This window comes from Ranitomeya variabilis, chromosome 8 (assembly GCF_051348905.1).
Source record: "Ranitomeya variabilis isolate aRanVar5 chromosome 8, aRanVar5.hap1, whole genome shotgun sequence".
NCBI classification, from domain to species: domain Eukaryota; kingdom Metazoa; phylum Chordata; class Amphibia; order Anura; family Dendrobatidae; genus Ranitomeya; species Ranitomeya variabilis.
The window spans coordinates 202,602,411-202,613,993 of NC_135239.1; the positions used below are offsets into that span (position 1 = coordinate 202,602,411).

The 11,583-nt window shown below is 44.9% G+C and overlaps 1 protein-coding gene across 1 annotated transcript; it reads right to left on the reverse strand.

Annotated features, from left to right (window-relative positions):
* Positions 1 to 366: 366 nt before the first annotated feature.
* TMA7 (translation machinery associated 7 homolog) lies at positions 367 to 11,509 on the reverse strand. The gene is made up of 4 exons (XM_077276280.1): positions 11,374 to 11,509; positions 10,951 to 11,006; positions 8,106 to 8,193; positions 367 to 598 (listed from the first exon to the last, which is right to left on the reverse strand). The coding sequence occupies exons 1-4, from the start codon at positions 11,492 to 11,494 to the stop codon at positions 564 to 566; spliced, it is 300 nt and encodes a 99-aa protein (XP_077132395.1). The 5' UTR covers positions 11,495 to 11,509; the 3' UTR covers positions 367 to 563.
* Positions 11,510 to 11,583: the final 74 nt, after the last annotated feature.

Sequence of the window (11,583 nt, forward strand, 5' to 3'; positions counted from 1 at the left end):
AAACGCAGCCTGAATATACGCTGGTGTCTGGCCGGAATACCTCTTTAGGACTGAATGAATGAATCCAGTATTACTCATTCATTTACGGTGAGGGATGGAGCTATTTTTTGGCACCAAAGGAAAAGGACCACCTTGTGGATAACTTTCTAAAAACCCGATAACACGATGTAATAAAAAAAAATAAAAAATTCAGATTTTCCTTTTTTTTGGTTACTAGGACGGCACATTAGAAGCTCGATCCCAATTCCTTCAGTGTGTAACAGCAGCAATATAATCACTGTCTATTTCCAGGTTGGTCCTGAACAGGATTTTTCATACATAAGCCGCTCCGTCATTTATTACTACAGGACAGAGGTGACGGAGACGTTTCTTTATCAACCTTTTCTTTAATGTCGTTTCTCACACAAACCTCAAGTCGTTACAAAATAAAGAAAAAAACAACTAACATTGTACACAAAAACATACAAGATCCCCCTGTGGGGGCAGAGATCTCCCTCCGGGGGGGAAGGGGGGGGGGTCCGCAGGATTCACATCAGGAAACAGACTTGTAAACATGGACGAGATCACTTCTTTCCAGATTTCTTTATTCCGCCTCCAGCTGAAGAAAAAAAAGGCAATTTTTACAATAGTTTGTGAACGAGGCCTAAGGATGTAAAGTGTGGATCCAGCATGTGGGGACTTTGCCTTCACAGCTGCGATACACGAAAACGATTCCCGACGAACCGTGGGGAACTCTGCTACGGATCCATCCAGAGGAGTATGGGGTGATAGACAGTGGGGTCAAAAAGTTTTGCAAAAGTAACTTTTTTACATTTTAACTCTGAACATCAGGACAATGGAACGGAGACAAAGCCAGATTGTGAAGACTTTTCACGATGAATCAAAAGGATACAGACGCATTACATTGACAGTGTAGGAATTGGCTTTTTTTCTTTTTTCGCACATTGTCCAATTTATTTTGAGAACAAAGAGGGATGCGATTAAGTTATGAAGCCGACTTAGGCTACTTTCACACTAGCGTCGGTACGGGGCCGTCGCGCTGCGTCGCCCCGACGTACCGACGCATACTGTGAAAAAAATGCCCGACGTGGGCAGCGGAAGCAGTCTTACAACGCATCTGCTGCCCCATTGTAAGGTCCGGGGAGGAGGGGGCGGAGTATCGGCCGCGCATGCGCAGTCGAAAATGGCGGACACGACGCGCAAAAAAAAGTTACATGTAATTTTTTTTGTGCCGATGGTCCGCCAAAACACGACGCAACCGTCGCACGACGGTTGCAACGTGTGGCACTGCGTCACTAATAAAAGTCTATGGAGAAAAAACGCATCCTGCAGGCAACTGTGCAGGATGCGTTTTTTTCTCCACAACAACGCATTGCGACGTACAGTGCCTGACGCTAGTGTGAAAGTAGCCTTAGAGTCAGAGACGTCACCACATAAGTTTTCTTTCGTGAGACGCTTTGTCAGGTCTTTGCCATCAGCAAGTGAAAAGTGAGCGTTAGGTCTTCTTGATTGCTGGTGGTCTGAGTACTGTACTCTGCCTTTATCAGTCCTATAGACAATGAATGGAGGATTGGGCATCTCAGCGCTATTAACCCCTTCGAGACATGCACCGTACTATTACTGCGCTGCCGGCACTGCATTTGTGCCAGCCGCAGTAGAAGTACGGCGCATCGATCACCGCGGTCTCACGCTGAGCGCCGCGGTGATCGGGTGCGGGTGTCAGCTGTATATGACAGCTGGCATTTTCTGTCATATAGACCCCTCAAAGTCACTTCAAGTGTGAGGTGGTCCGTAAAAAAAATGGTTTTGCAAATTTTGTTGCAAAAATGAGAAATCGCTGGTCAACTTTTAACCCTTATAACTCCCTAACAAAAAAAAAACTAATGTTTCCAAAACTGTGCTGATTTAAAGCAGACATGTGGGAAATGTTGTTTATTAACTATATTATGTGATATAACTCTCTAATTTAAGGGCATAAAAACGAAAAGTTTGAAAATTGCTAAATTTTCATAATTTGACAATTTATTTTTTTTCACAAATAAATGCAAGTCATATCGAAGAAGTTTTACCACTATCATGAAGTACAATATGTCACGAGAAAACAATGTCAGAATCACCAGGATCCGTTGAAGCGTTTCAGAGTTATGACCTCATAAAGGGACAGTGGTCAGAATTGTAAAAATTGGCCGTGTCACTTAGGTGAAAACAGGCTTCGGGGTGAAGGGGTTAAAGACGTAATTCGGCACTGCTTGGTTCCCAATATGACTCAGGGTCTCGGTGGCTGGACCCCCATACTATCCACTGGATCAGATGGGAGCTATCGAGTAACAGTCAACAGCACAGCTCCCCACGCCGTGTAGTGGCCGTAGCCGAGAACTGCAGCTCACCTCCTAGGCGGTCGAGTAGGTCATGATTATTAGGTCAGACATCCCCTTTAAAAAGCTATTCGGTTGCTTTTGAAGTAAGTTTTGGTGATTAGTGAATACACTCGTTACTCTAAGTTTTCCCGAGCACGTTCGGGGGTCCTCTGAGTATTTTTTAGTGCTCGGAGATTTCGTTTTCATCACCACAGCTGAATGATTTACATCTGTTAGCCTGCTTGATTACATGTGGGGATTCCCTAGCAACTAGGCAACCCCCACATGTACTTATGCTGGCTAACAGATGTAAATCATTCAGCTGCGGCGATGAAAACAATCTCCGAGCACTGAAAAAAAAATACTCTGAGGTCATCGGATCATGCTTGGGAGATCTCGAGTAACGAGTATATTCGCTCATCACTAGTCATTATCTATCTGTACATTCTGTCAGTTTTGCAACATTAGTGCATGGACCGGCCGGCAGTTCTGTGATATCCTGAACAGCCACTGGTCTCTTAACCCAAACTCAGCCTCTTGCCCCTCTATAATTAAGAGTCTTTCAAACCAAATTCTTTGCACAGTGATTGTATTCTGCCATCTACTGGTAAACATGGGTAATGAAAGAAAAGGTGCCCTATTCTCCACCTCGTCGGTCAGATTTCCTGGGCCTTGTTGAGGTCTTCCATGATTTTAAACTCTGTATACGCAGTTTTTTTTCCTTTGTTTTTTTTTTTGTTTTTTTTTAAATACTCATATTCTCCTTAGTCACACTACTGTAGAATACGGCCGAGTGTTATGCAAGAAAACATCGCACAGGACTCAGCCCAGTGTTAATCTATGGGGCAGCTCCCATCAGTGTTTATTTTCTCAGGCGTATTCGGTGTGCATTTAAAAATGGCAGCATGCTGCGATTGGCACCAAGACTCGCTAATGCAAGAGGAGAAAAGAAAAAAAAGAAAAAATTCAATCGCACAGCACTCAGACCATGCGAGTGCTGTCCGATTTTTTACATATATAGATAGAAAGCCGGCAATTCATCTGCTGTGTACTGTAAAATCACATACAGAATAGATATATATATATAGAATAAATAGATTAGTGTACATACAAATATAATAGTCGGCTTCCCCTCTGCTGGTTAAGAAAATTATTCGGGAGCCCACGCCATATTTTTCACAAAAATAAACTTTTATACATTAACCCCTTCATGACCCAGCCTATTTTGGCCTTAATGACCTTGCCGTTTTTTGCAATTCTGACCAGTGTCCCTTTATGAGGTAATAACTCCGGAACGCTTCAACGGATCCTAGCGGTTCTGAGATTGTTTTTTCGTGACATATTGGGCTTCATGTTAGTGGTAAATTTAGGTCGATAATTTTTGCGTTTATTTGTGAAAAAAATGGAAATTTGGCGAAAATTGAAAATTTCGCAATTTTCAAATTTTGAATTTTTATTCTGTTAGAACAGAGAGTTATGTGACACAAAACAGTTAATAAACAACATTTCCCACATGTCTACTTTACATCAGCACAAATTTTGGAAACAAAATTTTTTTTTGCTAGGAAGTTATAAGGGTTAAAATTTGACCTGCGATTTCTCATTTTTACAACAAAATTTACAAAACCATTTGTTTTTTAGGGACCACCTCACATTTGAAGTCAGTTTGAGGGGTCTATATGGCTGAAAATACCCAAAAGTGACACCATTCTAAAAACTGCACCCCTCAAGGTGCTCAAAACCACATTCAAGAAGTTTATTAACCCTTCAGGTGCTTCACAGCAGCAGAAGCAACATGGAAGGAAAAAATGAACATTTAACTTTTTAGTTACAAAAATGATCTTTTAGCAACAATTTTTTTATTTTCCCAAGGGTAAAAAGAGAAACTGGACCCCAAAAGTTATTGTACAATTTGTCCTGAGTACGCTGATACCTCATATGTGGGGGTAAACCACTGTTTGGGCGCACGGCAGAACTCGGAAGGGAAGGAGCGCCATTTGACTTTTTGAATGAAAAATTGGCTCCAATCTTTAGCGGACACCATGTCGCGTTTGGAGAGCCCCCGTGTGCCTAAACATTGGAGCTCCTCCACAAGTGACCCCATTTTGGAAACTAGACCACCCAAGGAACTTATCTAGATGCATAGTGAGCACTTTGAACCCCCAAGTGCTTCACAAATTGATCCGTAAAAATGAAAAAGTACTTTTTTTTTCACAAAAATTTTTTTTAGCCTAAATTTGTTCATTTCCACATGGGCAACAGGATAAAATGGATCCTAAAATGTATTGGGCAATTTCTCCTGAGTACACCAATACCTCACATGTGGGGGTAAACCACTGTTTGGGCACACGGCAGGGCTCGGAAGGGAAGGAGCGCCATTTGACTTTTTGAATGAAAAATTAGCTCCAATCGTTAGCGGACACCATGTCGCGTTTGGAGAGACCCCGTGTGCCCAAACATTGGAGCTCCCGCACAAGTGACCCCATTTTGGAAACTAGACCACCCATGGAACTAATCTAGATGTGCGGTGACCACTTTAAGCCCCCAAGTGCTTCACATAAGTTTATAAGGCAGAGCCGTGAAAATAAAAAATCTTTTTTCTTTCCTCAAAAATGATGTTTTAGCAAGCAATTTTTCATTTTCACAAGGTAAAAAGGAGAAATTGGACCCCAAAAGTTGTTGTCCAGTTTGTCCTGAGTACGCTGATACCCAATATGTGGGGGGGAACCACTGTTTGGGCGCACGTCGGGGCTCGGAAGGGAAGTAGTGACGTTTTGGAATGCAGACTTTGATGGAATGGTCTGCGGGCATCATGTTATGTTTGCAGAGCCCCTGATGTGCCTAAACAGTAGAAACCCCCCACAAGTGACCCTATTTTGGAAACTAGACCCCCAAAGGAACTTATCTAGATGTGTGGTGAGCACTTTCAACCCCCAAGTGCTTCACAGAAGTTTACAACGCAGAGCCGTGAAAATATAAAATAATTTTTCTTTCCTCAAATATGATGTTTTAGCAAGCAATTTTTTTATTTTCACAAGGGTAACAGGAGAAATTGGACACCAATAATTGTTGCCCAGTTTGTATGCTGGTACCCCATATGTGGGGGTAAACCACTGTTTGGGCGCACGTCGGGGCTCGGAAGGGAGGGAGCACCATTTGACTTTTTGAACGCAAGATTGGCTGGAATCAATGGTGGCGCCATGTTGCGTTTGGAGACCCCTGATGTGCCTAAACAGTGGAAATCCCTCAATTCTAACTCCAACACTAACCCCAACACACCCCTAACCCTAATCCCAACTCTAGCCATAACCCTAACCACAACCCTAACCCCAACACACCCCTAACCCTAATCCTAACCCTAATCCCAACCCTAACCACAACCCTAACCCCAACACACCCATAACCATAACCCCAACCACAAGCCTATCTTAACCCCATTTCCAACCCTAGCCCTAATTCCAACCCTAACCCTAAGGCTATGTGCCCACGTTGCGGATTCGTGTGAGATTTTTCCGCACCATTTTTGAAAAATCCGCAGGTAAAAGGCAATGCGTTTTACCTGCGGATTTACAGCGCATTTCCAGTGTTTTTTTGTGCGGAATTCACCTGCGGATTCCTATTGAGGAACAGGTGTAAAACGCTGCGTAATCCGCACAAAGAATTGACATGCTGCAGAAAATACAACTCTTCATTCCCGCGCTGTATTTTCCGCACCATGGGCACAGCGGATTTGGTTTTCCATAGGTTTACATGGAACTGTAAACCTGATGGAACACTGCTACGAATCCACAGCGGCCAATCCACTGCGGATACGCAGCCAAATCCGCACCTAATTCTAAGGCTATGTGCACACGCTGCAGAAAACGCTGCGGATCTGCAGTGTTTCCGCAGCTGCGGGTGCGCAGCAGTTTCCCATGAGTTCAATGTAAACCTGTGGGAAACAAAACGCTGTGCCCATGCTGCGGAAAAAAATGCGCGGAAACGCAGCGGTTTACATTCTGGAGCATGTCACTTCTTTCTGCGGATTCCGCAGCGGTTTTACACCTGCTCCAATAGAAAACCGCAGTTGTAAAACTGCAGTGAAATCCGCAGAAAAACCACGGTGAATCCGCGATAAATCCGCAGCGGTTTTGCACTGCGGATTTAACAAATCCGCAGAGGACCAAAATACGTGTGCACATACCCTAACCCTAGTTCTAACCCTAACCCTAGTTCTAACCCTAACCCTAGTTCTAACCCTAACCCTAGTTCTAACCCTAACCCTAGTTCTAACCCTAACCCTAGTTCTAACCCTAACCCTAGTTCTAACCCTAACCCTAGTTCTAACCCTAACCCTAGTTCTAACCCTAACCCTAGTTCTAACCCTAACCCTAGTTCTAACCCTAACCCTAGTTCTAACCCTAACCCTAGTTCTAACCCTAACCCTAGTTCTAACCCTAACCCTAGTTCTAACCCTAACCCTAGTTCTAACCCTAACCCTAGTTCTAACCCTAACCCTAGTTCTAACCCTAACCCTAGTTCTAACCCTAACCCTAGTTCTAACCCTAACCCAATTCTAACCCTAACCCTAGTTCTAACCCTAACCCTAACTTTAGTGGGGGAAAAAAATAAAAAATATATATTTTCTTTATTTTATTGTTGTCCCTACCTATGGGGGTGATAAGGGGGGGGGGGGTTCATTTACTATTTTTTTTATTTTGATCACTGTGATAGGTTTTATCACAGTGATCAACATGTACATCGAACGAATCTGCCGGACGGCAGATTCGGCGGGCGCACTGTGCATGCGCCCGCCATTTTGGAAGATGGCGGCGCCCAGGGAGAAGACGGATGGACACCGGGAAGCTCGGTAAGTATGAAGGGGGGGGGGGGGGGGGGAGATCGGAGCACGGGGGGGGGGGGGTGGATCGGAGCACGAGGGGTGGATCGGAGCACGGGGGGAGCGGACAGGAGGACGGAGGGGAGCGGACCACCGAACGGAGGACTGGGGAGTAGATCGGGGGCGGCAGACCAGTATTTCCAGCCATGGCCGATGATATTGCAGCATCGGCCATGGCTGGATTGCAATATTTCACCAGTTTTTTAGGTGAAATATTACAAATTGCTCTGATTGGCTGTTGAAAGTGCAACAGCCAATCAGAGCGATCGTAGCCACGGGGGGGTGAAGCCACCCCCCCTGGGCTGAAGTACCACTCCACCTGTCCCTGCAGATCGGGTGAAATTGGAGTTAACCCTTTCAACCGATCTGCAGGGACGCGATCATTCTGTGACACAGCATATGCACAGGTCGGATTGGCACCGACTTTCACGACGCATACGCTGTGTCACAGGTCGGGAAGGGGTTAAACACATGTATAGTAAGCTGCACGCACTGTACTAACTGTATTTGTCACTGACATCTATATATCTACCTATTCTATGTGTATTTACTGTGTGTAATCCATCTCTTCTATGTTGTCGGCTCCTGCTGTGATTTCACACTAAGCGGCTGCTGAATTGCCAGATTATTTTTTAAGCATATTTCCTTTGAAAACTATGTGTAAATGGCTTAGAGAACGGCTCTATGTAAAAGCTCATGTTAACAAGCGCACTGCACTCGGATGTAAATCGGATGCTAGGTGTGAAAAATCGGATTGTACTCGCATTACACACGTGCGACTCACCGATTTTTCATACGTTTAGTGTGACATCGGCCTTAGATGCTAAATCTTGCTAAATTCTCACTATAGGACATCATTGCGAACTTACTTAAAGGGCCCTTCTGGGATGCTTTGCCTTTCATTTCTTCCAGTTTCTTCTGCTCTTCTTTCTGTTTTTGCTTAAATGCTACATCCTCCTAAATAGTACGAAAAATCAGAAAAAAAAAAAATATATTTACTGCAAGTGACGGGGTATCTTGTTACAAGAATAAATAAAGAAGAAGAGTTGCAGCTTTCTAATATACTTTGAAAAATGTGTAACTGATGGGAATTATACTCAGACCCTACAAGTAAACAATATGAGTTTCCACTCACTGACAGATACGGTAAATGGCGCCGCTGCAGAACTTTTACCATAACTGAGCGCTACGTAAAGAAGTAACAAACACCCTCACCTTCTGAGAATCACCAGGCATAAGGATGGGGGTCACCCAAGTCAGGGTTTAACATGCTGGGGCCCAAATATGAATGTCAACCAAAGGAAAAAAAAAGTTAAAATATTGTTTTCATATATGAATCTTTGTTAAAATGATAGAAAATACCAATTCTTTTTAAACGGTGTTTCACATTTTAAACCCTTGGGGGTGGGGTGCTGTTATTCACTGCGAAAACTTAAGGTACCGTCACACTAAGCGACGCTGCAGCGATACAGATCGCTGCAGCGTCGCTGTTTGGTCGCTGGAGAGCTGTCACACAGACAGCTCTCCAGCGACCAACGATGCCGAGGTCCCCAGGTAACCAGGGTAAACATCGGGTTGCTAAGCGCAGGGCCGCGCTTAGTAACCCGATGTTTACCCTGGTTACCAGTGTAAAATGTAAGAAAAACAAACAGTACATACTCACCTTCGCGTCCCCCGGCGTCCGCTTCCTGCACTGACTGAGCGCCGGCCCTAACAGCAGAGCGGTGACGTCACCGCTGTGCTGTGCTTTCACTTTACGGCCGGCACTCAGTCAGTGCAGGAAGCGGACGCCAGGGGACGCGAAGGTGAGTATGTACTGTTTGTTTTTCTTACATTTTACACTGGTAACCAGGGTAAACATCGGGTTACTAAGCACGGCCCTGCGCTTAGTAACCCCATATTTACCCTGGTTACCATTGTAAAACATCGCTGGTATCGTTGCTTTTGCTGTCAAACACAACGATACATGGCGATCGGACGACCAAATAAAGTTCTGAACTTTCCTAAACGACCAGCGATATCACAGCAGGATCCTGATCGCTGCTGCCTGTCACACTCAACGATATCGCTAGCCAGGACGCTGCAACGTCACGGATCGCTAGCGATATCATTTAATGTGAAGGTACCTTTAGTGTACCGCTAGCTCGCTTTACGACTGCAGCAAATGTGGGCGGGATCTGCTCCAGGCATCTGACATCAATCCTCCCCTTTTGTGTGTTTGCAAAAGGATCAGGGAGAATGAACTTTAGGACCACGGTGCGGAGACATTTTACAGGCAATGTGATACTGAGATGTGGAAAGTGTCGCAGAGGACCAGCGGCAGCGCAGATTCTGGTTTTCCTGGGGGAAGGGGGGGGGGGGGAAAGCGGGACGGAGGAGGCATGTGGGGAATTTACTATTGTACTCATTCTTTGGGTCAGTAAAATGTTGGCAATACCAAACTCAGTGGTTTTCCCCCCTTTTAATTAAATGTTGGGGAAAAAAACCAAAACAAGACAGATAGGCGCCGGAGCGGACCTCTTATCTTCATTCCATGATGTCCTCTTCTTGTCTTCATGCCGCAGCGCAGGCGTACTTTATCTCCCTGTTGAGGGCAGAGCAAAGTACTGCAGTGTGCAGATGTCGGGAAAGGTCAGAGAGGCCCAGCGCCTGCGCACTGCAGAAGCGTGCTCGGGAATTCTCGAGTAACGAGTATATTCGCTCATCACTAATCATTAACACTATTTTGATTAAAAAAAAAAAAAAAAAGCGTATAAACCGTCCCACCGCGACAAGGTGTACCCACCCAATCAGGATGGTCCCATCTCTAGTATTAAAACATTACCGTGCGTCAACTGACCTCAACGTAGCCTCCGATGGGCAGGAATGCGAGCAGTCAGGTCTGAGTATTAGAGCAGTAAGGTTTTAACTGTCCCAATTACGGTCACCGTGGAGGGATGGGACGGCTGCAGCATTTTTTTTTTTTTTTTATCAAGAAACATGTTAACTAGGTACCATACATTATTTCCATGCAGTGTGCTGTTTATTTGCTGCAGGGTATTCAATCATTAGGTTTCTGTCTCTGCTTCGCTCTGGTAGCCGGGCTTCATAGAGCCTCATATCTAGTAAATACCCGAATACAACAGTACTGCTGTATAAGCATAAAGTGACCAAAACGATCATCCAAACCTCCCCCTCCAAAAAAAAAAACATAGTGGGAAATTAAAGGGAACTCGTCAGCAGTTTTGGCCAATACAAGCTGCGGCCATCACCTTTCAGGGCTGATACACAGCATTCTATAATGTTCTAGATAAGCCCCAATCCGATCTGCAAGTGAAGAAAAATAAGTTTTATTTTACTCACCCAGGGGTGGTCCGGGTCCGATGGGTGTCACAGGTCTAGCGCCTCCCATCTCATTGGACCGGACCATCCCCCCAGGTGACTATAATAATTTTTTTTTTCTTCACTTGCACATCAGACCGAGGGTTTATCGACAGCATTATAGAACGCTGTATATCAGCCCAGAAAGGTGATGGCCGCAGCTTATAGCGGCAAAATCTGCTGACAGGTTCCCTTTAATTTTACATAATTGACAGGAAAAATAAATAAAACTTTTTTTTTAGGGATAGTTGTAAATTGCACTGAACTAGAGAACCTGGTATAACAAAACCCCTCAGTCGTGAAGGCGTTAATGTGGCGCAGCACCTCCTCGGGGTGGTGGTCGGAGCGCCTTACCTCGTCTAGGTCTTTGCCTGATTTCTTGGGCTGCTTTAATGGCTTCTTCTTGCCACCTAGAAAACAAAAAAAATATCATAACCAATCAGCGGGTACAGACGGCAGGCGCCATGGAAACAGAACAACCCCCAACACCAGGACACAGAAACCTAAGAAATATACATTCCGCCAATCAGAGCGCAGCTTTCATTTCGCAGCCCTATAAACAGTCATCTGATTGGCTGCTGTGGGCAGATGCCTGATCACGTGTCTTGGCCAGAACGCTTTGGGGTATTAGGGGTTAATCATCATCATCCTCTATAGAAGCGTCCGATGATAACGTAACGTCAGTAATGGCGGCCGCTATAACCGCCCGTCCTGTCAGGCAGCTCCACACCCAGGATGGCAGCGGATAACGCCCGTAACCATTTTATAATCACCAACCTTCTCTGCCAGACATCTCTGAGCTCCGCTCACGGATAGACGCCACACCGGAAATAGGTGACCTGATTAATGCCAGAACAGAAGCAGTGCATTTCCGGTTTAGCTCGCAATGACTTATCATAGCGCCCGGAAGTAGGTGTCTAATGTATTGCCGGAAACAATAATTTATTTTTTTTATTCTTGTAAAAAAAGAAGAAAAGCTGCACTATC

Coding starts and splice junctions, on each gene's coding strand:
- TMA7 (XM_077276280.1), bottom strand. CDS start 11,494: ATGATAAGTCATTGCGAGCTAAACCGGAAATGCACTGCTTCTGTTCTG. Junction 8,194..10,950: donor CAGGCAAAGACCTAGACGAG/GTAAGGCGCTCC, acceptor CGTACTATTTAG/GAGGATGTAGCATTTAAGCA. Junction 599..8,105: donor ATCCCAGAAGGGCCCTTTAA/GTAAGTTCGCAA, acceptor TTTTTTCTTCAG/CTGGAGGCGGAATAAAGAAA.